Genomic DNA, 25,032 nt, shown 5'->3' with positions numbered 1-25,032 from the left:
GGCACCGTCCTGGGAGTGCAGAGACAGTATCCCCACCTGGACCTGGACCTGGACCTCCCAGCTGCACACTCAGAAATGAACTCCCGCACCCAGCCTTAGGAAGGTCTTGTTATGCACCTTGAAATGGACTAAAGCAGGGCCCTGTGGGGTCCCTGTGTCAGACCTCCATCAGTGGGCACCTGACAACACACCAGAAGTCAGAATCTCAGCTTCTCAAACAGTACTGCACTCACTCCATCCTCAGAGAACAGCAAGGCCATGTACAAGCCATTTTAGAGATCAGCTGAGGTTCTATGCAAAGATCAGCTCAGAACAAAGATCAAGACAGATTCTCAATGAATCAACTAATCATACCCTGATCACAACTGACCTTTATTGAAGAATGAACATTCTTATGATTCAAAATCAAATATTTTAAGAGTGATACACCTGATTGTGATTGACATGGAAGTGTTTTCATTTAAAATAGCGAAAAGGGCAGCCGTGGTAGTACATACCTGTGATCCCAGAGACTTGGGAAACTGAGGCAAGAGAATTACAAGTTCAAAGCCAGCTTCAGCAACTTAGCTAGACCCTAAACAGCTTAGCAAGACCCTGCCTCAAAATAAAAAACAAAAAAATAAAAAGTGTTGGAGCTATGGCTCAGTGGTTAAGTGCCCCTGAGTTCAACACTTGGTACCCCCACCCCCCAAATATTTTTATTTATAAAATAAAACAGCAGGGTTGGGGGATATAGCTCAGTTGGTAGAGTGCTTGCCTTGCATGCACAAGGCCCTGGGTTCAATCCCCAGCACTATAAATAAACAAACAAACAAATAAATAAATAGCTAAGAGGCATACAGACATCTATAAAATATTCATCTCACCTAGGAAACAAAAAGAGTAATAGTAAGCTTCCAGACTCACTGCCAGAATTAAGATTTCAGCACAGACAGGTTTAATAACAAGTAGTTGACTAACAGATTATAATTCTAAAGTTGCACAATAAAAATTTTCCTAATTTTTTTCTTTACAAAAAAATAATCAACTGATGAATCAACAATAGAAATTAATAATAACTTCAGAAAAAAAGGCACATTGAGGCAAAATAGTGGAGGCACCCGTGAGCCAGTGCCTCAGTCCTACTGTGCACAAGTGCAAGACAGTCATGCCAGGAACTTCCGCAACAACAGGAGCCTGTGCCAACAGGCAGACAGGAGGACACTGCTCCTTGCTGACGGCACTCCGGCTGACACCAGCACACACTTCCTCCAGAGGTCGTCCCAGAGTTGCTCAACACCCAGCATGGTCAGAGACTGGACCGCCTCTCCGATCTTGGCACACATTTTGTAATTGCAGCTCTCCACAGCACAGGGGCCAGCAGAAGGCTGAGTGTGGTCACACTTAGTATAAGGAGGTACACCTGCAACACAGGTGAGCACAGCACATGTCACAGTGAGCTTCAGGGGGATCCCCACATGGGTGCGAGGCTGGGCAGAGTCACACCCAGCACTACAGGGACCTCTGCCAACCAAGCACTCTCTATCTTTTCAGGGCACCTCAAGTAGAGCCACAGGTGAGGACATGGGACATGGGAAGAAAGACTCAAGGCACTGAGCCTCTGCTCACGTGACGGTGGTCCCCACGGGCCACCTGAGTCACACCAACTTGCCCAATGTCCCTGGGGCAGTCCCGTTTTTCTAGTACACTCTGAAGGAAGACTCAGGGGACATCAGACGCTTGACTCTGACCTCACGGCAGCCTGCAGTGGGTCAAGTACAAGGCTTAGGCCTCTTGTGTGCTATTCCTGCGCATCCAGCAGCTCAGCCTCAAGGGCAGGATCCTGCTGCCCATTCCCAGACAGATCAGCACCCGTCAAAGGCAGCAGTTCAGGAAGTGCGACCTGGCAATTCACCTGAGACGCCACACGTGCTGGGGAGGAGGGACCCCGGAGATCCCCCAGCACAGACAGGAGCGTGGTGAAAGAGCTGCTGGCGCCCTCTGCACCAGGCACTTGTGGGCTGAAGTACTGAACCTGCTCCCCAGGCTGACACCTGAGGAACAGTAACCACTCACCTCCCGGGAGATGATGCCTGCTCTCCGCGCCCGGCTCCCCAGGACAAAGGAGAACTCGCTGACCTGGGCCAGCCCTGCAGAGATGATCCACTTCATGTACTGGCTGCTCTTTGGCAGGATGAGAGACAAGACCAGTGCTGCCAACACAAACTGCAAGAGCACAGCTCGTGTTACTAAGTCCAGTGAGATCTCAAACTCAGCTGGCATGGTGGCATGTCTATGACCCCAGAGACTGGGGAGGCTAAGGCAGGAGGACTGTGGTCTCAAAGCCAGCCTCAGCAATGGTGAGGCCCTAAGCAACTTAGTAAGGCCCTGTCTCTAAAAACCAAAAAGGGCTGGGGATGGGGTTCAGTGGGTAAGTGCCTCTGGGTTCAATCCCCAGTAACAAAAAATAGAAAATTAAAACACAGAACCTAGATGGGAAGCATCAAAGGCTGCCACAGCCTCGAGTGGCCAGGCAGGGTGTACCAGAGGCTCTGTGGTCCCCAGAACACAGCAACTACACAAACTGCCGCAAGGCTAGGCAGCCCATGAAGGTGAAAGAGGAGGCTCAGGTTTACTAGCAGAAAATACACCTTTCCCCAAACCAAATCAACAGCTTTTAAGGTTGAGTACCGTCTAAGATGGAGATGCTTTGATTAAGAGAGAGGGCACCTCGCTCAGTGAGCAGCCCAGCAGCCCAGTGAGGCTGCTCTGCCACCATCTGGTTCTGCACCCAACTTGCACAGGATGTCATGAAATATTAACAAGTGACCCAGAGAACAGATGCGGGAAGCCTGGTCAACTCCTGGCATTCACTTCTGAGTGCGTCTGCCTCTGTCAGAAGGGGCCTGGGGTCCTGCAGACCCATCCCCAGCGAGACCACGTCAGCAGAGCCTCACAGGAACTCGGATGGGTGCTCCCCGTCTCACCCTCCAGCAACTCCCCCGTGTGAACCCCTCCGTTTGGAGGCAGGCTACAGGTCACCCTGGGCCTGTCCCAGCTGGCCTCCCAGGGAGTGAAGTACAGCAAGAAGTGTCAGTACCTTCATGACCACCACCGACAGGGTGAGGAACACCAGCACCGTGAGCTCGTACACCACGAAGGTGGGGAACACATGCAGCCCTGCGGGAGACAGCACAGGTGGGCACAGGTGAGCCAGCCCTGGACTCTCCCCCTGCTCCAGCAGGACAGAACTACAACCTAAGTCCCCCAACCACACTGGACCCAGCCCTCTCCCTCTCCCAGAGAGAGGGAATAGGGTGACCACTGCCACTTCCTGCCACACGGAGGGTGGGGTCCCTGCACGGGCCTTCCCAGACCTGGGTGTGTGGCCCTGCCTCTGCAAGTGGGCAGCCGGACCCAGGGGGACACAGTCCTGTGTCCACTGCCAGCCCAAGTCGGGCTGCTCCTGCTTATCCTCTGAGGCCACAGGGAAGTCTTCCTGACACTCCCTGCTCCACACTCCTGCAGAGGCTGCTGCTGTGCACTGCCTAGGGACGGCCAGAGGACAGGCAGCTGCAGGGAGTGAACTCCAGCTCCACCTGCGGGCAGCCTCACCACCACCAGTGAGCCTCACCTCTGCTGACTGCACACCCAGGCCCTTCTCAAGGGTGCCCTTCCCAGGGCCTGTCCTAAGCCTGTCCCCGGGGCCCTGTGTGCACTGGCTGCTCCCGCTCTGTAGGACCAGGATGGGCGCTGTGGTCTGCTTTCCCCCGGTGACCCAGCTCTTCCCAGAGCCTCTCCACCCGCAGGATGCCTGGGCTCCTGCCTCTGGCTTGGTGAACAACCCGGCTCCTGCCTGGCTGCGCAGGCTTCCCTGCAAGACCCTGTCCCACGCAGGCCCAGCTGTTGTGGACGCTGTCCAGGAGGCAACACCTGCTGGTTGGCACCCTGCCCTGCATTCGGCTCACGACATCAGCATGGCAGCATTGGGGATCGTGAGAAATTGGGACCCTGGCACTGGGTGTCACATCACTCTCGACTGGCAGGAGGGCAAGCAAGCCAGGCCACAACTTCCCATCCGGTGTCACCAACTCTCATGACAAACACCAAACACCATGTGTGCCACAGGGGACCCGTGACTCTGCCCAGCCCTGGCCCTCCACTTCCTAACTACACCGCTCAGCCTCTCAGGCCCGGCGTCTTCCACGTGGGCTTGTGGGGTGGGTGAATACAACCCTCAGGGTCGCTGTGCCAGCACCAAGACCTCAGACATCCAGGTGGGCAAGGGCCTTGGTGCTCAAGCTGGGTCCCCCCAGGAAGTGACAAGCAACCACAGTACACCTCTCCATCCCACCAAAACCTGCAGGGCCTGCTCCGGAACCTCTTATGCCCCAGGGAGGTGGGTCAGGCAGGGGATGAAGTTATTGCTGAAAATCTCCTAAGAATGAGCTCCGAATCGTTGGCAGGAAGTGGCCGTGGCAGTGGAGCAGCAGGCCGGCAGCCCGCTCCACAGAGTTCAGGTGGCCAGTGCTTCCTGCCTCGTGGGCCACGCGGTCTGCACTGCCCCAGGCCCCAGACTGAACGGAGTCTCACACTCCAGCTGGGGCCCTACCAGGGGTGTCTGGAGTTGAGGCCTGAGGACGTAACCAGGTGACCGAGGGGGTCACTCACTAGGCTGTGGCCTTGGAAGAGGAAGAGAGGCAGGGGAGCCACATATGCCTTCGTAGTAAACTTTCTGTCAAATAAAGCTTAGTTAACAGTTAAAAAAAAAAGAGAGAGAGACACTTAGAGAAAGAAAGAGACCTCTGTGGCTGGAGCAGCCCAGGCAGGGGCTCTGTCAGGACAGCCCAAGCTGACCACCACGAGCACAGCGCCCTGAGTCCCAGCAAGCTTCCCTCACACTCAGGGAGGCCAGGCAGGGCGGCTCACCCTGTCCATGGACGGCCCCGGCTCCAGAGCCGGAGCTCCACACCCTCGGGCCCTCTTCCCAGGGCCTTCCGCAGCCTGGTCATCTCCTCAGACCTGCCCAGTGGAGGGAGAATGCCGAGTGGGTGTCAGGTGGGCCTGAGTGCAGCAGCACAGGCGGGACGGCCAAGGGGAAAGGACGAGAGACCGACCGCCGGGCTCTCCACGGCCTCCCTGCTCTGGCCATTTCCTGGGAACCGCCCAGCACCAGCCCACCAGCCCCACTGCCCAAAGATCTCCCCCCCGATGAAATGTTGGGCTCCTCTGCTTCTCCCTGGGAGAAGTGGCTAGGCCTGGCCCCTCACATGTCCACGTAAAGCTCCAGGTCAGTTTCCACATCTCCCTGGGCAGCTGGATCTACGGACCCACACAGACTGCACAAGTGTCTTGGACAATAATCACCAAAGGGAGAGAGGCCAGGGACATGGCAGGCTTCAGCAGCCCAGGCAGCCCTGTCAGTTGAGGCCACTTCTCCAAACCAGCCACTGGAGGTCCCAGAGCAACCCACCTGGACATGATTGGTTTAGTCTTAACAACTCACCTAGGGGATGGCCCATAGAGTTCCTGCGATTTTCAGGGTGCTGGGGTGGTGAGCACAAAGCTCACCCCTGCAGGCTGCGTGGGGACAGCAGGAGACGGCCTCCCAGACCTGTAACCACCACGGTACCTGCAGACAAGCAGATGTGCATGGGCACATCTTTCTGCCTGTCTCCCCCTTTCTTTTTGGCCTTAGTTGCAGTTGGACACAATACGTTCATTGTATTTATTTTTATGTGGTGCTGAGGATCGAACCCAGGGCCTTAGGCGTGCTAGACAAGCGCTCCACCTGAGCCCCAGCCAGCCTGTCGCCTCCCCCTTTCTACGTCCGATTTCCTTCAGGCTCTGGAGAGACTGCTCACACACCAACACTCGTGGAAGTATCCGCAAGTGCTTAACAACAGTCACGACCAACAGCAGGCATGTTACCTATCGAGGCGAAGAAGACGATGGCCAGGAAGTCGCGGATGGGCTCAAGGTAGGCCATGACCTCCTCAGTGACCATGTGGCCTTGGGAAGAGACCAGAGCTCCGGCCAGGAAACAGCCCAGCTCCATGGACACGTCCAGCAGCTCTGTGATCTAGGTGACAGAGGAGACAACGTCTGACGGGAACACAGCACCGACTGTTGGGACGTTCACATGCAGACACACCACCAGGTGCATGGTGAGGATGGCACTGCCCCGCACGGCAGCTCAGACACGGGTAGGGAAACTTCGCGCAGAAGCCGCGGGACTTCTGGACAAAAGCATTCTCAACATTTATTTTTAGTATTTATGATTGCATTTCCTTTACCTGAAACAATGAACAGCCGGACTATGACACTAGCAGATGGATCCCTGTCACCAACCTCCAACCACAGGAGAAGACAGACACCACTAACAAGGGCCCTGAAGAGGAGTGGCCACAGCAGCAGGTCGCCAGAGCAGGGTGCACCTGGCTGCGAGACGGGAAGCTGGGACAGCCTTGGCGAGAGGCGCGGCAGGACTCCCGCACGGGAGCAGGCCCAGCAGACGCCCAAGCTCCAGGCACACACCTCCCCGCAGCCCGACGGCCTGGCACAGCACCAATCAGACGCGTCAGGGCTAGACACCACACTGCCCCGTGTGATGACCACACAGAATCCTCCGGGCCCACAGCCACCAGAGATGAGCACAGGAGACAGATCCAGGCATGGTGGGAGCAGAAACGTGCTCACCACATGCTCACCACACACGCACAGCACACACAGCCGCGAGGCGCACACACACACAGCACACGAGCACTCCCACACTCACACAGGCTCACGCTCTCAAACACGTGCCCACCACGCAGCAGGACGCCCACAGCCACAATCCATGACGAGGGTAGCGGCCTACAGGCGTCATCCAGGGCAGGCGCACCAAGTCCTTGAGCAGCGCACACCCGGCACTGAGCTCTCAGAGGACGACACAGAGGCTCTCATGACCTGCTACAGAAACACTCGACAACTAACGCTGCAGTCCAAACCCACCAACACGAGTGTGCACAGGTAGGGCACGGCTGCAGAGTGGCCAGGGCAGGCTGAGGCACAGACACCTCCACACCACAGACGAGGCCAGCACACAGAGCAGAGGCAGCCACACTGGGCCACGCGCACGTCCCCACAGATGTGGAGGAAAATCACAACTGCAGAGAGAAACAACCCAAAGACTTCAGCAGGTGCCCACACGGCTCTGCCGTGCCTGAGCAGGTGCCCAGACGGCTCTGCCGTGCCTCAGCAGGTGCCCAGACGGCTCTGCCGTGCCTCAGCAGGTGCCCACATGGCTCTGCCGTGCCTCAGCAGGTGCCCAGACGGCTCTGCCGTGCCTCAGCAGGTGCCCAGACGGCTCTGCCGTGCCTCAGCAGGTGCCCACACAGCTCCCTGGCACCTCAGCAGGTGCCCACACAGCTCTGCCGTGCCTGAGCAGGTGCCCAGACAGCTCTGCCGTGCCTGAGCAGGTGCCCAGACAGCTCTGCCGTGCCTCAGCAGGTGCCCACACAGCTCTGCCGTGCCTGAGCAGGTGCCCAGACAGCTCTGCCGTGCCTCAGCAGGTGCCCACACAGCTCTGCCGTACCTGAGCAGGTGCCTAGACAGCTCTGCCGTGCCTGAGCAGGTGCCCAGACAGCTCTGCTGTGCCTCAGCAGGTGCCCATACAGCTCTGCCGTGCCTCAGCAGGTGCCCAGATACGCCAGCACCCCAGCAACTGTCTAAATGGCTCCCCGGTGCCCCAGCAGGTGTCCAATGGCTCTCCAGTGCCCCAGTGGGTGCCCGCATGGCTCTCCAGTGCCCCAGTGGGTGCCCGCATGGCTCCCTGGCACCCCAACAGGTGTCTACTCGGCTCATTGGTGCCCAGTGGGAGCAACATCAGCAGTCCTGAGGACAACGGAGATGCAGGTGTCAGGAGAGGACAAAACCAGAGAAACAGTGCCACGTGGTAGGGACGCAGGATGGCCAGCTCCCCCTGGGGGACACGGTAGCAGTCACTCTGGGAAACCTGCCGTGACGGCGTCAGTTGTGCTCGGGGACTGACCAGCAGCCCCACCTCCGATCTGTGCTCATCCACAAGAGAGCCTGCTGAACGGCACGCAGCTGGACTCAGCGCAGCCCCAGCGGCACAGACCCCGCCCCGCAGCAGAGTGGCCGTGCATTCACCTAGTGCAGCCCGAGGGAAGCTCCCCCAGGACCCCTGGGCTGCACCTCAACACTGAGCACCTGGCGGCAGGAGCCCAGCAGGTGCTGTCCAGATGGCCAACAAAGGAAGAAAGCCAGCCAGGGGCAAGGCAGGACGAGAACCGTGTGACCTGGGTGTGGGCACCAGGAGGCAGCATGGAGGAGCCCAGAGCAGACAGCCTGGCGACAGGCTGAGAGCACAGAGCCCTGGATGCACAAGGCAGTGGAAAGCAGCCAGTCACAGCCACACGCGTGCTAGGCAGAGGCCCCATGGCGTGTGCCACGAAGCCTCCAGCACAGAGCGGCACCGCGAGCAGCTGCCAGCACACACACGCTCAGTCCCCTCCCTGAATGACAGCACACAGGGCGCGTGAGCAAGTGAAGCCGGCTCTCACCTGTGACCCTGAAGCATGCTGTGCTCACGGGAGGCTCTGAGGACGAGGGCCGTGCCTCAGCAACACCTGAGCCTGCAGCGCAGACCCCGGGCGCCCTCCGCCACTGCTGGCTGCCCTGACCCTCCCTCATGTCCAAACAGTCGCTGCCCGCCTGCTACTTAAACACTCTGGGGCAGTATGCAGCCCAGCTCTCCGGCAAGCCCCAGGCTACACATACCAACAGCTGGTGGGCCAGACCGGGGCTCCTGGGAGCGGCCTGTCATTCACCCTGAAAGTCATCAGGACAGTTTTTGGCTACTTCAAGTGAAGCCGTTGTGGACACTCCTGCACCATTTCTAAGTGACTGGTCTTCTCTTCAGCAAGATGAACCCTGAGGCAGCAACTGGGTGACCTTGACGGTGCAAGTGCTGCCTGCTGTCCGGGGTGGACCCAGGGAGCCCAAGGGACCCTCCCACAACTCCCCTCACAGTGAGGAGAAGCCTGGGCTGAACGTGGCCTGGAGACCCTCCCCACTTGGGCCAGGAGATGAGACTGGCCTGCCTCATCATGCCACGAGGCTACCAGCTGCCCAGCTGCTCGGGCGCTGGCAGGGCTCAGGACAGCGGCCTGGCCAGACGTGCACAAGGCTTTTCGCAAGCTCAGAGGTGGCCAATGCAGCATGCAGTGACCACACCTGCCAGGAGTGGGCATGGACAAGCAGGTTCAGGCCCAGCACCGTGAACCACATGGAATAAAGACGTGCATTTTAGACACTTCAATCACGACTCAAATGAAACGGCCAAGGCCCGACCACAGGCCTCTAGTGAGAGTCTGCGGGCCCAAGGACACGGCTGGGGTGAGAGCTACCGTCAGCATCAGGAAGATGAAGGCAGACACGCCCAGGACGAGGACCTCCTTGTTCCCTTTGCTCTCCACGTGCAGCTTCCGGCAGAAGGGTCCTATGAGGTACGTCTTCAGGAGGAGACACAGCAGACAGACCGCAGCCAGGGAGAAGAGAGTCTGGCCAGCCAGGAGCAGCGTGCGCAGCACTCCCACGACCACGCTGGAAGGGAAAGAGCACGTTACTGCACCCACGCCCAGGGGACGTCTGCCATCTCTCCTCCTGTGGCACGTCACAGAATAAATGACCAAATCACACACACAACCAAGGATAAAATGAACCTGCGGCTTGTACGAATGTGCGCAGGATCCAAGTCAGACGTGGGCAGTTTGCAGTCAGCACTGGGACACTCGAGTCTCCCAGGTGGGAGGACTCCAGAGGGACGCCGGCCCTCCTCCCAGCAGACAGCGCCCTGGCTCTCGGCAGGTGGCCCGTGACCCCCAGGAGAGCACCGCTGACCTCCAGCAGCACGTCCCGGTGCCCAGTCATACTCCTGAAGCTGACACCTAACACCCGGGTGCAGACAGTGAGTCCTTACCAAGTGCTTCAGAGACAGTGGGGGCCTGTGGTCACTGACACTTAGCCCAGAGCTTCCACAGGAAGCCACCAAGGGACAGTGGCAGGGTTCAGACCTCACTGTTGCTGGTCAGGACAAACCTCCTCCAGGCCTGCTCAGAGAGGAGACCATCCCATCACAAGAAAGGGCCTGTCCCTGCAGTCCAGCTTGCACCAGCACTGGACGCCAGGCTCGGACTGCTGCACAGTGACCTGGGAGACCAGAAAAGAGCTGGGCTCGAAGCAGGAAAGACAACAGAGACCACTCTGGGAGCCCAGGGAGCCCACTCTTCAGCCCCCTCCACGGCTGCCCCAAGGGCTGCTCCACTGCCCCAGCTGAAGCTGCTAGGTGTCCTGCAGTCCTGACCAATCTTCCCCACCACCAGCCTGGCTGGGACCCGCCCTGGGCAATGCTCTCAATGCTCCAAGACCCTGTCCCGACCCATCGCTCTGCACAAGAACCAGCTCCCCGTATAGGAAGCCACCCTCTTCACAAGCCTGCCTCCCCTCGGCCTGCCAGCCACACAGGGCCCCCAGGCGCAGGCCTATGCGCCAGGCCCCTCACTGGGTGCCGCCCAAGCCCTCCTCTCCCGCTGGCCAGCGTAGTTCTCAGGCCTCCGTCACAGGCTGGCCGGTGTAGGTCTAAGGAGGATGCCGCTCTCACAACATTGCCACCCCACCTCCGTCCTCTGCAGGACACTTGCCTGGGGTGGATGACTCCTGGTCATCCATTCACCCTCCCTCCAGACACGGGCAGCTCCCTCCCTGAGCAGCATCTCTCTCCTTTCGCCCCCACCCAGGAAGTGGGTGTAGCCCCGACCCACCATCTGTCTGACCGACGAGAAAGGGGTCGCACTGGGAAGAAGCAGAGCCAGCTGCAGTGCCCAGGTGGAGCACCAGCCACAGCTCTGCAATGTCCGTCCACGGGACTCAGCTCAGGCCGCCTCCTGATCGCCATGAGCCACCCGGGAGCAGGAGGCCCAGTGCAGAGCCAGCCTGCGTGGCCCCGGCCTCTCCCAGGACACTCTGCTCAGAGCTGTGAGGACCGTGAGCCGCACACCAAGGGGAGCAGGAGCAGCGCTCCTTCCCTCCCCCCAGGCACAGTGCTCTGGGAAGTGCCTCCCTCTGCCGGGGCCGGGCGCGTGCTCCCTCATGCAGGTGCACCCCAGTCCCACCCCAACACTGGGAGCTACTGCCAAATGGCATCACCCACCCTCTTTATTCTGTGATGCTGGGATGGAACTGGGGCACTCCACCGCCGAGCTATGTCCCAGCCTGTTCTACTTAGGTTGAGGCAGGGTCTCCCCACGGCCCGGCGGCCTCCCCAGGAGCTGCGAGCTGGAGTGCCACCCAGCGCTCTGGCTGCAGGAAGGAAGTGCCGTCACTTCCAGGGCTCTGTCACCACTCCTGCCATCGGGCCCTCATACCTCGTCCCCACTCTCCTGTTAGCGCACAGGAGATCTTATGACTAGATACACAGCCCCCTTTCCTCCATGAGAGTATTCACGACTTTCCCCCATTCTAGTTACGGGAAATTCTTTTTGTTTTTTTTTTTTGTTTTTTTTTTTTAATTTTTTAATATTTATTTTTCAGTTCTCGGCAGACACAACATCTTTGTATGTATGTGGTGCTGAGGATGGAACCCAGGCCACACGCATGCCAGGCGAGCGCGCTACCGCTTGAGCCACATCCCCAGCCCCTTTTTGTTTTAAGATCATCTTTTTTAATATTGATTTTTGAGTTTTAGGTGGACACAATACCTTCATCTTTAGGTGGTGCACCTCATGTGTGCAAGGTGAGCGCTCCACCACTGAGCCACAACCCCAGCCCACAGGAAGTTCTTCTATTCTGAGTTCTGTTCTTTGTGAAATGTCTGGGCAGGGAGAGAGATTATCCTTTCCTTTAGGAAAGATCAAGATTAATTCTGAATAAGACTTCATAAGCAAAGTATCATTATAACTAATTTTATTTCTTTGATTTATTTTACTGTAAAATTTCCGTGGTTATTAAAGCTGGAAGAGAGATTTTCCTAAAGAAAAGTCTATGTGGTAGACCAAAATATCACCCTAGGTTTTCCTATTCTACTAGTGGAATCACAGTGGATCCAACCAGAAGTCAGTCAGAGACAACAGGAAACCAAACACTCTGAACATCCCGCGAACCAAGGAGGAAACCCGAAGGGAATCTTAAAAATTCACTTATTGAATGGAAATAAGAACATGACACATCAGCACAAGCACGCTGCAGCCCCACAGCGCTCTGCAGAGCCTACAGAAAGGAGCAACACGTCCAACAGGCTGTGGCTGAAGGCCCGCAGCACGAGGACTCCGAGCTGGCCTGTGACGGTGACCCAGGGGACCGCACATTCCTCAGGGCTGCAGTGCCCTCAGTGGCAGCAGGGGGCACCCTGCAGCGGCTGGGCAGACTGTCTCTGGAGAAGTCCAAAGACGCGGGGCTCCCAGCGGAGGCCGGGCGTGGGCAGAGGAATGAACTGGTTCTGTACAACGTTTTCCAGAAGACACAAGAGGGAGGGAGGTTTCCCAAATCATTTTATGAACCTAATACGACTCTCCATGCTGAAACCACAGAGGGAGCATAACAGAAGACTCCCCAGGCTCTGACTCAGATCCCCAAGGCCTCAGGACACCAACCACGTGTTCACCCGTCATGACCAAGTGGGTTCCTTCCTAGACGGTTCAACTCTTGAAAGGCAGAAGAGCCCACCACGTCACTCAACAAGGAAGTCACACCACCACGCCAGTGGGCCCAGGAGAGGCCTCCGACAGAGCCCCACGCCATTCACGACGCTCTTGGGAAACCTGTCCACCTTGAGAAAGGGCTTCTACAGCCCATGCCAGCTCCACCCAGAGGGCAAACAGCTGGCTGCCCAGAGGCTGGGAACACGGAGGCCAGGTCCCAGGCAGCAGTCAGAGCACAGAGGCAGAGAGGCGGGGGGCAAGCCTGCAGCAGGTCCCACAACTCAAACTGGCTCCCCGCAGAGGGACGCCCCGCTGCTACCAGGCCCAACCAGGCACAGCTGCTCAGACACATGAATGGCAGCACACTGGCCAAGGCCAGGCAGCGTGTGTCCACCCCAGGCAATGCCCTTGCCTCAGTGGCTCCCACTCCCTCCAGCTGGACTTTCTCTGCTGGTGCTCCTGCTGTGAATTCATGCCCAGCACAACTTGCAGCCTCCTGTCCTAGCTCACCCCAGGAGGTGAGCCAGGAAAACGCAGTCAGGTAGGGGAGGGTTCCACTGGGGATGATGGTGACAACCGAGGCCACACGTCACGTGTGCACACGCGTGTTGCTCACCGCGTGCCCCAACGACCCTGAGGTAGGGACCCCACACTGCCACCATGAGCCAGGGACCCAGCGGAGGACAGTGAGGAAATACTGCTCACGTCCCACAGCCAAGGAGCGATGGAGTCACTGCAGCCTGCGCAGGCCAGTCTGAATGGCAGCTCAAACGCTACTGTGGGAAAGGCGCGTGGAAGCAGTCGTACAAACAAGCATTGGAGCCAGAAAAGCAAAGTGTGCACGGACATTTACCTGGAGGACATTTACCTGGAGGACGGGGCTGCTCCCGCCTGTATGAGCGCCGGCATGACAGCGATGAACAGCCCCAGCTGCACGTCCTGCATCACCAGCATGCCCAGCAGCAGCGTGCTGTAGTCAACGTCACCTGCTGGAGAAAACAGCACTTCAACACTGGCCGCAGCGGCACGCGGCCCCATCCGCACGCAGCTCAGCACACTTCCACAGCACTCCAAACCAGTTTGTCTGTTGGTTGGTACCAAGGCTTGAACTCAAGGCCCTTTACCCCTGAGCCCTATCCCCAGCCCTTTTGAGTTTTTATTTTGTGACAGGTCTTGCTAAGTCGCTTGGGGCCTGACTTGTGGAGGCTGTCCTGAACTTTCGATCCGCCTGCCTCCGCCTCCTTAGCAGCTGGGATTATAAGTGTACACCACCAGGGCCAGCTTTGGGACAGCTTTGATAATCAAGAACAGGGGGCTCCTGGAAGCCAAGCTCACCAGGGCAGACCTGCACTCCAGCTACTCTGGGCTGCGGCTGGAGAGCACTGGCGCCCGGAGCTCCAGGCCAGCCTGGGTCCCAGAGCGAGGCACTGACTCCAAAAATGAGATTTTAATATTTAAAACACTTCAGTACTTGATTTCCAAGAGATGTGGTGTCGTGTTTTTTTTCTTTTCTTTTCTTTTCTTCTCTTTCCTTTTTCTTTCTTTCTTGTCTTTTTTTTGAGACAAGGTTTTGCTGTGTTGCCCAGGCTGGCCTCAAACTCCCGGGCTAGAGCAATCCTCCTGCCTCAGCCTCCTGCAAGCAACACCATACTATAAAAACTTTCTGTATGGACAATCACCAGATATTTCCTTTCTATAACTTACTTGTCATTCACATAAATACAGACAAACATCACCACAAAAAGAACCCTCAGCAAAGATGATGGTGGCAGGTGACCCCATGACTGTGTCCTGGACACACAGGACGCCCGCGCCCTCCCCAGCCTGAGGGCCATGAAGCCCTGTGTCTGTGTCCTGGACACACAGGATGCCCGCGCCCTCCCCAGCCTGAGGGCCGTGAAGCCCTGTGTCTGTGTCCTGGACACACTGGACGCCCGCGCCCTCCCCAGCCTGAGGGCCGTGAAGCCCTGTGTCTGTGTCCTGGACACACTGGACGCCCACGCCACCCCCAGCCTGAGGGCCGCACAGACCTATGTCTGTGTCCTGGACACACTGGACGCCCGCGCCCTCCCCAGTCTGAGGGCCATGAAGCCCTGTGTCTGTGTCCTGGACACACTGGACGCCCGCGCCCCCCCAAGCCTGAGGGCCGTGAAGACCTGTGTCTGTGTCCTGGACACACTGGACGCCCGCGCCCTCCCCAGCCTGAGGGCCGTGAAGCCCTGTGTCTGTGTCCTGGACACACTGGACGCCCGCGCCCTCCCCAGCCTGAGGGCCACACAGACCTGTGTCTGTGTCCTGGACACACTAAACGCCCGCGCCCTCCCCAGCCTGAGGGCCGTGAAGCCCTGTGTCTGTGTCCTGGACACACTGGACGCCCGCGCCCTCCCCAGCCTGAGGGCTGTGAAGACCTGTGTCTGTGTCCTGGACACACTGGACGCCCGCGCCCTCCCCAGCCTGAGGGCCGTGAAGCCCTGTGTCTGCGTCCTGGACACACTGGACAGCAGCACCCTCCCCAGCCTGAGGGCCGCGCAGACCTGTGTCTGTGTCCTGGACACACTGGACGCCCGCGCCCTCCCCAGCCTGAGGGCCGTGAAGACCTGTGTCTGTGTCCTGGACACACTGGACGCCCACGCCCTCCCCAGCCTGAGGGCCGTGAAGACCTGTGTCTGTGTCTTGGACACACTGGACGCCCGCGCCCTCCCCAGCCTGAGGGCCGTGAAGACCTGTGTCTGTGTCCTGGACACACTGGACGCCCGCGCCCTCCCCAGCCTGAGGGCTGTGAAGCTCTGTGTCTGTGTCCTGGACACACTGGATGCCCGCGCCCTCCCCCCGGCCTGAGGGCTGCGCAGACCCTGACTGGCCAGGAGCCTGCCACATGAACTCCAGGCCTCCGTCCCCTGGCAGGATGCCCACAGGTGGGCTTGCCTGGTCCTAACACAGGTGACGAGGCCACTGCACACTGCTCGTGGCCCACCTGCAGTGGGTGCCTTCACTGTGAAACACTGGACAGCAAGAGACACCTAGCACTGCGTGATGAGCAGCAGGCACTGTCCACTCCTGGGCACCAGCAATGCCATGGCCACAGGCCACCTCCCTAAGAGCCACTGCACCCAGACGCCTGCGTGGGCTTCTGGGGCATGATGGGCATGGCCCAGGCTTCACAAGGGCCCAGTGCCCCAGGCTGGGCTCCGCCCACACCTGCTGCTGGAGGCCTCACCCCTTCTGCAACCTTCCAAGGACAGGAAGCCACTGGACTGCCTGGGGCAGCACCCAGTGCCCAGCCCACTATCACTCTCTTGCTCTCACAGAGGACACTTCTTTGGCCATCCCTGTGCACTGTGAGAGTCTCCCAGGAAACGTACTTAGGAAAGCAATTTTCTGTTCCAAAACGGCTCTCCACACCCATCCAGGAGTTTGTTTTGCGTTTGGGGGTTTTTCTTAGAGCCACAGTAAAACCATGGACAGGAAGGTGGTCTGAGGGGCCGCTCTTGTGGGTACGCGGTGGAGAGGGAGGTGGACATGCTGAAGGACTGGATTTGGACAGGAAGGTGTGATGGAGGTGCTCGGAGGTGCCCCTGCAGGGCTATTAGAAAAGGTAGTTTTAAGAAAGAAGCTTTGATTTACAGTAGCAGCAGAAAGCTCAAGAAACCTACAGATACTTCTTTGATATAAGGAGAGTAACTAAGAACAGAGTAGGGACGAAGAGCATGAGAAGAAGATTAACATTAAACAGGGATGAGAGGTGGGAGGGAAAGGGAGAGAGAAGGGAAATTGCATGGAAATGGAAGGAGACCCTCAGGGGTATACAAAATTACATACAAGAGGAAGTGAGGGGCAAGGGGGAAAAATATAAGGGGGAGAAATGAATTACAGTAGAGGGGGTAGAGAGAGAAGAGGGGAGGGAAGGGGGAGGGGGGATAGTAGAGGATAGGAAAGGCAGCAGAATACAACAGACACTAGTACGGCAATATGTAAATCAATGGAGCTGCAACTGATGTGATTCTGCAATCTGTATACGGGGTAAAAATGGGAGTTCATTTCCCACTTGAATCAAAGTGTGAAATATGATATATCAAGAACTATGTAATGTTTTGAACAACCAACAATAAAAATTAATCAAAAAAAAAGAAAGAAATATTAGATAATAATAAAAAAAAAAAAGAAACCTACAGATAAATCTCTCGAGATCTGGGTGACCTTTCCCGGGAAGGTCACAGTGTCGTTGAAGGCTTAACAGGCCAGTCCCCGCCTGTGATGCAAAGGCTCACCACACAGAGGCGGTTCTCAGACTCACAGTTCATGGAACTGACCCCATCACATATTTGAAGAGCAGAAGGCCTGTGTGAAGAGCCCTGCAGGGTCCGCGCGGCAGCGTGCCCCAGCTCTGTACAGCAGACGGCTGAGGAGCAAGAGGAGGTGGGTGAATGAGAGGCAACGAGAGTCCTCGTGTGGAGAAGAGTGAGACTGGAGTCCTCCCCTGGATTAAACCCCCACATGTTATGTATCAAACACCTGCACTGAAGAGCAGAATGTGGGGTCTGTTAGGAGGAAACGCGGCGGAGAGTGAATTTGTTAAAACATAAAACAGATCCACAGAGAAGACACGATGTGCGTGGACCAGCAGGCTCTGCAACCTCCGTCAGAAGGCACTGCAGCCACGGGCTGGGTCTCTCTACAATGATAAAGGACTGATCTCCTGAACGCATCCAGGACTTCTGCACATCCAGACAGAAAGGTGACCTCTAGGAAACTCGGCAAGCGTCCCCTACAGGGTGCCCAGCCCGCGTGGGCCCCAGGAGGGGTGGCCAAAACCCCTGTGGTGTATGCACACATCCCTCAGCTGGCAAAGGCTTCTGAGTGGCTGTCCAGTGCCCCAGTGAGAGCGAGTCCCGAGAGAGCAAGTCCCCAAGAGAGCATGTCCCAGGCATGCCCAGGTGTCCTCGTGGAAGTCTCAGGGGGCCAACCGGCTCCATCCCACCCTCCCACCTAACCGTGCCACAGGGACACCTCCGAGCACCTCCATCACACCTTCCTGTCCAAATCCAGTCCTTCAGCATGTCCACCTCCCTCCTCTCCACCACGCACCCACAAGAGCGGCCCCTCCAACCACCTTCCTGTCCATGGTTTTACTGCGGCTCTAAGAAAAACCCCCAAATACAAAACAAACTCCTGGCTGGGTGTGGTGGCACATGCCTCTGATCCCAGCCACTCAGGGGGCTAGCCAGGAAGATCACAAGTTCAAGGCCAGTCTCAGCAACTTAGCAATGCTCTAAGCTAAGTAACTTAGTAATCAGGAAGACCCGGTCTCAAAGTGAAAAATAAAAAGGGCTGGTGATGTGGTCCATGGTTGAGCGCCCCTGGGTTCAATCCCTGGTACCAAAAAAACAAAACAAAACAAAAGACTTCCTTCTTAAAAGTTAGTGTGGCAACCTGAGGAAGCGCTGCGCTCCACCCTGGGAGCCGTCCCACACTGTCTGCGCTGCAGCACCGAGGGCAGCCGACACTCTGTGTCTGTGTCCAGACACCCCTGCATGCCCAGGCTCCAGCAGCCTCTCTGCTGGCTCCCGTGACCGGCCCTTCCCAGCACTCGGAGGTACTTCCACCGTCGTCTGCCACACTGTCTGGAGACGGACCTGGCGCGTGCTGGCCTCCACACACCTGCCTTGCTGACAGGGGCCGGCTGCCCTGGGCAGTCACAGCTCTGCCGCCCTCACAGCGAGCTCACTTTCCTGTTGTTTGGGGACATGCTCTGAGTTGCCGCCACGCTGCAGCCTTCCTACCATGCAGACGGGAGCTGCCGCCAGTCTGCGGGCACCGACCTCCCCACTGTCTCCCGTGCTGCCTCGGATCTCGCTAGGCAAAGGCAGTTCCTTCACTCACATTTCCAGTGTTACAAGCCCGTCTGTCCTCGCCTTTACCAGGCTGTGTTGTGGACCACTGGGTCCAGCCCCGGAGTCTCCCGTGGGTGAGGACGGGCATGCTGCGACCCTGAGTCCTCACCCTGCGTCTCCCAGGCTCTCCCCTCAGGAGCTGGGTGCACACTGGGTGCACGGCCCTGGTCTCTGCCAACGTCCTCGCCCCAGCCCCTCGGTCCCTGCCCCCGTCTCATGGAGGGGTGTCATGGTTTTTATTGTAAATGTGAGGGAAATATCTCACAAAAACAACTTGGAGAAGACGTTTATTCTGTCTCCTAGTTTCAGAGAGCTCAGTCCATGATCAGCTGACGCCTCTGCCTACAGGGTGCCAAGGTCTGAGGAGAGGCAGAAGTTCATGGCCCGGAAGGACCTGGCTGCGGCCCCTGCTCAGCTCATGGAAGCCGGGGTGTGTGTGTGTGTGTGTGTGTGTGTGTGTGTGTGTGTGCACACGTGTGCGTGCCAGGGACAGGCTGCACCATCATCCAAGGGCACACCCCTTGACCTTCGCTCTGCAGCCACGCCCACCTGCCTGCAGTCAGGTCCTGGTCCCTTCCAACCATCAACTGGTCATGTGTGACATGCTCTGAGAGGTCACAGCTCTGTGACCTGCTTGGTCCACCTCTGAACATTCCTATGTGGTCAACATGAGTTTTGGGGGGGCTACCACATATCCAGACCCACAGGACCATCAGAGATGCAGCCCCTCCAGCAGGGGCAGCTGGTCCAGTCCCCATGGAGGGGCTGCCCCGTGGCCTGAGGTCAGGGCATCTGGCAGAAGTCAATGCACACTTTCAGCATTAGGAACGCCGCAGGCCTCAAGGAGAGCCGGCTGGGGGTGCCCAGGCCCAGCACAGAGCAGCCATGGTCTCCGCAGGGGTCAGCACGCCTCTGCAGTTCTCTTTTTTTTCTAACTTGTTTTTTAGTTTCTGACAGACCTTCACTTTACTGGTTTGTTTATATGTGGTGCTGAGAATCGAGCCAGGACCTCAGACGTGCAAGGCCAGTGCTCTCCCACTGCGCCCCAGCCCCGCCCCAGAAGCTCCCAGTTCACGTTCCCTCTGCTCCTGGGCTCAGGCTCTGGGTCGACTTACCAAGACGCTCTGGCCTTATACTTACTGACCCACCGAGACGCTCTGGCCTTATACTTACTGACCCACCAAACAGGAGCAGAGCAGTCCCTGTTCACTTCATGGGCAAGTGGCTGGAAAAACTAGCCGGGCTGCTGGGGGGGAGAGGACGGAGACAGAGCCTATGGGGGGCCCTGGTGCTGGTCCTCTCACCAGACCACAGGGAGCTCGGATGCCAGCACTCCACATGCACAGATGAAACCCAGACCACACGGGAACTCAGAGCCCTCACCACCAAAGCCCCCAGGTTTGCTGACGAGTGTCAAACCCAAATCCATGCCCAGGACACTTCATAGCTGAAACGGCCGACATTGACCTCGTTGGCCCATGGACCCCTAGGACGTTCTGCAGGAGACTGGGTTGCTTCTCTCAGGCCCTTAGCTACCTGATCTGCAAGCTCGGGAGGGCACCGTTCTCAGGCCAGGGGGAAGACCCACGTCAGCCCTGGGCAGAACAGGAGCCTGAGCTTGCCCAGACAGTCCTGAGGAAGAGGAGGCTCACAGCTTCGACAGTGAGCCCGTGATCCAAATCCACACAGGCGCCAACTACACGAGCCCCTCACCTACCTTCTTTATCACCCCGGGCACTGCCTGCCAGGAACCTGGACACCAGGGGAGTGCTAGACAAGGACAGGCAGGTGGCAATGAAGACACTCTGAGTGGGTCTGATCTGCAGGAGGTGTCCCCACAGCAAGCCAAAGGCCGTCATCAGCAGGGTCATGAGGCATGGTCCTTGTAAGGCTATCTTCCACACCTGGAATAAAGCACATGCAAGTCACATGTGTCCTAGTGACAGCCACCGCGGGACTCTCGCACCCACTGGGGCTGACCTTTGGGGAAGCAGCTCTGAGGCCACACCCGGCCGCTCTGACCCCATACACCATCGACCCAGGATCACACCCACAGGCAGGACAGCCGGTCCTCAAGACCCTTGCAGGTCGGCTACAGGTCCCCACCACACAGCAACTCCCCAGTGCTCACGTCCCTAAATAAAGGCAACTATCTATAGAACCTACGTAGCGTCAGGAGCCGCCCGGACAGGAGCCAGCCCACACCTTTAAGTCCTGAGTAAAGAGGCACTGAACTGGTATCGCACCTGCAATGCGACTAGACGTCACCTCCACTCGGATAAGAAAGGGGCAGCTCAGGGAGCGGGGTCACCCGATGGCGTTGAATCACACCCACCTGTTTGCTGTGATCCTACCCTTTTGCCCTTTTTTGGATATAACGTTCTATGTATTAGCTCCCCACGTGAATAAAACCCACATTCAAGGAGAGCTCCTCTTTCTTGCCTGCCTTGCCCCCCCAAGTGGGAGCCATGAGTGAGGAGGGGTCATTGAACTCAAAGAAAAGGGTACTTTCTGGGTCTGTGTCTTTTAGTCAGCCCAAATTCACTTGGAGTGACCCTGACTGATTTAATGGCATGTCCCCACAATGCACATTCTGTCGACTGGGATTTGGGTGCTGGGATTGAACCGAGGGGCTCTACCACCGAGCCAATGGCCAGTGCTTTCTATTTTTTGAGAAAGGGCCTCACTAAGTTGCCAAGGCTGGCCTTGAACTTTCGATCCTCCAGGTGTGTGCCACTATGCCCAGCAGAAACCAGGTTGGACCCTCGTGGGTTTGGATTAGTTGAAGAGATGAGAAGGGGCTTGTGAGTCCTGTAGGACGACCAACTGGAAACTGGTCTGCTCCCTCCAAGCCCTGCCCTCTCCTCACTGCACACCCATCAAACCCACCCGTCCTGCGCTCGGACCCCCACTGATGGGCCTGGCAGCGCTGGCACGAGTGCAGCAGCAGGCTGAGGTGGCTGAGGCCCCACGTGGCGCCACCTTCTCCGAGCAGCTCTCCCTGGGTACTCTGCAGCCCAGACGCTCCTCACCCCTCCCCAGTTTGGGGACACAATCCCCCTCATTCTTCACAAGTCAGGGAGGTTGGGGTTTCCAACCAGAGCCGAGCAAGCCCAGTGATCCGAGGTCTCCCCAGCACAGACCACCTCCCAGCCCACCCTGCATTTCTCCTGTGTGGGTGCGTGCGTGTGTGCATGAGTGTGTGACAACGCAGCAGGCTCTGAGGTGGGACACTTGCAGGTGGGGCATGGCTGGGAGGGATCCCTGGAGGGGCCTTGGGGTCTCCCTGATTCTCTCCTGCTCTCTGCCTCCTGAGCTACAGCTCTCCTCCATCATGTCCTTCCACCACGATGCTCCGCTCGCTCAGGCCCAGAACAGGGCAGCAGTGAAGCCGGCCAACCACGGACTGGACCTCAGAAACCGTGAGCCCCAGACAAACTTGCTCCTCAAATTGCTCTGGTCAGGACTTCTGGCCATGGCAACGGAAAGCTGACTAACATGAAAGCCATCCAAGAAATGCAAATGCAGGCCATGGGCAGGGCTGCTGGAGGGCCTGCCACAGGGCAGGTGCATGGGAGCAAGACAGAGGAGGAGAAAGCCTAACTTCCACACCTGAAGACCCAGAGCCCAGCCAGCGGGCAGCCCCTGATGGACCAGTAAGAGGTAAAACCTGGAAACCGTCCAAGCCGAGCTCAACGGGCGACTGTGAGGCAGGGTGATCACAAACACTGGTGGCCAGGATGGGAAGACGCTGCCTGGGTCCTCAGAGGCCTCGGTGGCTGCTGCTCCAGGAGCGCCTGCGGCACTCGCTGGGGTGCAGAGCCACCTGCTGCGCCAAGTCCGTCCTCTCTCATGGAGAACACGGGGCTACCTGTGAAGGCAGCAGCAACTTTCTGCAGCTCGAGGCCACGGGAGGTTCCCAGCAATGAGAACCAGGGTCAAGGTGCCGTCCAGGCCTGGGGCTGACCATCCAGGCCTAGGGCTGCCCTCAGTGAGAGCAGCAAAGGCTTGAGGATGGCAAAAGCTGAGCTGCGGATGCCGTGGGAACAGGGTGAGAAGCACTGGCAGCCCAGCTTTGGCTCAGAGTGGGCACACAGGAGCAGGGCTTGGTCCAGCATCTTTCACTCCATAGCGGTGCCCCCAGCCCAGCACACCTACCAACAGCCTGCAGCCCCCCTCCCAGCCCAGCAGACTACCAACAGCTACAGGCCCCCTCCCAGCCCAGCACGCCTACCAACAGCCTGCAGCCCCACCCACCCACCCTGCATCCCAGCCCAGCACCTACCAACAGCCTATAGCCCCCCTCCCCACCCATCCTGCATCCCAGCCCAGCACCTACCAACAGCCTATAGCCCCCCTCCCCACCCATCCTGCACCCCAGCCCAGCACCTACCAACAGCCTGCAGCCCCCCTCCCAGCCGACCCCACAGGCGATGAAAAGCGCATGGTCGCCAGGCACCTGGCTTCACGCTGCTCCCAACTACCCGACTACCCCTGCCAGCTGCCTGGGGTTGCTTCACCTGGAACACTATGTTAGAAAAATATGAGATAGGAAAATTTACAGGGAGAAGAAACTTTGATCTCCCAAATTTTTAGGAGACTGATACCCACAAGGTTTAGTTAGACTCATAATGTCCTTCTTCCGGGTAGCAGAAGCAGGACCCCCTGAAGCCAGAATTAGATAAGCAATCAGTACAGACAAGTAAATTGATCAGGTTGGATCAAGGAGGCCAATTAGAGCGAATCTGGAAGCTGGAGACTGTCCCCTGAGGGACTGAATTCCCTCAGAGCCCTACCTCCACCCTTATCCAGAACCTGCCCCAGCTCCAACCTGTGGCCAAGGTCACCTGTCCCTACAGGGAGCCTAAGGCCAAAGTCAAAGTGTCCAGGGCTGCTCCACCCTGCCCTTCCCCCTCAGCCCACCTGGTTCCCACCTTTGGGCCTCCCACCGAGCATCCCTGGGCACTCCTGGGCCTAGTCACATAGCAGGAGGGAGATGAGGGGAGAGGGCAGCAGAGCAAAGGAAGCCCAGGACATGTGAGAAGGCAGGACACCTCGCTCCTGGAGACACCAGGACACCAGCTGTGGCCCCTCCCCTCCCAGGAGAGTCTATGTGACCCTCTTAAGTAAGCCCTGCGTCATGGGCAGCCTCAGGGGCCTCTTCTCCTTCCACACTGGGGAGCAGGACACTCTCCTATGACCGTCACCGTACCTGGCAGTGTCGCCTCCCCTCGCTGGCTCTCAGCTGCCCCTGGCCCTGGAGGCGCTGGTGAAGCACCACAGCAGGCCCAGGAGCCCACCGTGCTGGAAGCCGAGGCCTCACGCCAGAGGCAGACGGCCACTCTGCTGATGCAGGGCACCCAGAGACCCTTACCCATTGGCCTGCTCCACGCCCCCTCACAACACGCTCCAGAAAATTCACAGGAGGAACAGCCACTTATAGGACCCAGGAAAGAGGTCAGCTTTCTTTAAACCCCGAGTTTGGAAATTAAACCAACAATGGTTCTCAGGCTGGAAGCAGAGGAAGCCAGACAAGCCCCAGAAGGGAGCAGTAGGGAAAGGGGGGTCCCGGAGCCTCGCCAGGAAGCAGGACTTACAGAGCGTGGGCTGGGAGCAGAGGGAGATGGGAGAGCCAGAAAGGGCCTAGGAACAGGGGCCGCAGCAGCAGGTGGGAGACAGGTGTAAAGGCCCAGAACTCTGGAAAGCAAACCAGCCTCTAAAAGTTTACTTTTCCTTGGATAAAGGAGTGATGCTATGGCCACAGACAATTCAGGCAATGGAGGGGCATGGCGCCTGCCATCATGCTCCACCCTGCTCCCCACACATCTCTGCTCCCTTGGTGGCCACTATGTCCGAGCCCACCTTTGTGACAGTCTTGTTGTGCAGCCCAGGCTGGCCTCAAAGTCGTACCCTCCAGGTGCGTGGGACCATGGGTACATGCCACAACCCCTGGTTCATCTCTTCTTAACGTCAGAGCTACAACAAAGTCGCTTCTTTGTTCTTGTGACAATGGGCATATAACCTTCCCAAGTCGTTATGCCACGGTGTGACTGGCCACCAGACTCAGGCTGAACCTGCAGTGCGAGGAGCTCAGACTCCGGGTGAACCTTCTAAATGCCTTTTGAGTGGTTCCTTCCTGTAAGGATGGCCTTAGGCCTTAGCCTAAGCAAGTCCATTTTAAAACTCCATTTTAAAAATAAAACTGCAGTCTCACCAGGCAAGCCACAGAGCCCAGGTAAGAGAGTGAAGTCACATGTCATTTGTCATAACCCTGATAAGAGTCAAAAGTGTGATATCAGGGCAGAAACCACCAAACCACATGTCCTGATCTAAGAATGAAAGTTGTCACTAAGAAACCTGGTAACGGCTGATAGGGACCCAAAGGATGCGCAGAAGCTCCAAGATTCAGTATGAATAACGGAACAAAAGGACATTCAGCCAGCTGACACTGAGGCACACAG

General features: G+C 57.8%; 1 protein-coding gene across 3 annotated transcripts in view; it reads right to left on the bottom strand.

Annotated features, from left to right (window-relative positions):
- Nucleotides 1-214: 214 nt before the first annotated feature.
- Nucleotides 215-25,032, bottom strand: part of Slc9d1 (solute carrier family 9 member D1) — a 36,897-nt gene continuing 12,079 nt past the window's right edge. The window contains exons 7-13 of one of the 3 annotated variants that reach the window (XM_076872151.2): nucleotides 20,289-20,475; nucleotides 13,549-13,669; nucleotides 9,393-9,588; nucleotides 5,911-6,061; nucleotides 3,080-3,159; nucleotides 2,056-2,205; nucleotides 215-1,402 (exon numbers count right to left, since the gene is read on the bottom strand). In XM_076872151.2, coding sequence (XP_076728266.1) covers nucleotides 1,289-1,402; nucleotides 2,056-2,205; nucleotides 3,080-3,159; nucleotides 5,911-6,061; nucleotides 9,393-9,588; nucleotides 13,549-13,669; nucleotides 20,289-20,475 — 999 coding nt within the window. In that variant the 3' untranslated portion in view covers nucleotides 215-1,288. Of the gene's footprint in view, nucleotides 1,403-2,055; nucleotides 2,206-3,079; nucleotides 3,160-5,504; nucleotides 5,612-5,910; nucleotides 6,062-9,392; nucleotides 9,589-13,548; nucleotides 13,670-20,288; nucleotides 20,476-25,032 lie in introns of those variants that run through there. The other 2 variants (XM_076872152.2, XM_076872153.2) reach the window with 2 other exon arrangements.

This window comes from Callospermophilus lateralis, chromosome 12 (genome assembly GCF_048772815.1).
Source record: "Callospermophilus lateralis isolate mCalLat2 chromosome 12, mCalLat2.hap1, whole genome shotgun sequence".
Lineage (NCBI taxonomy): Eukaryota > Metazoa > Chordata > Mammalia > Rodentia > Sciuridae > Callospermophilus > Callospermophilus lateralis.
This window is presented reverse-complemented; position numbering and strand designations above follow the sequence as displayed.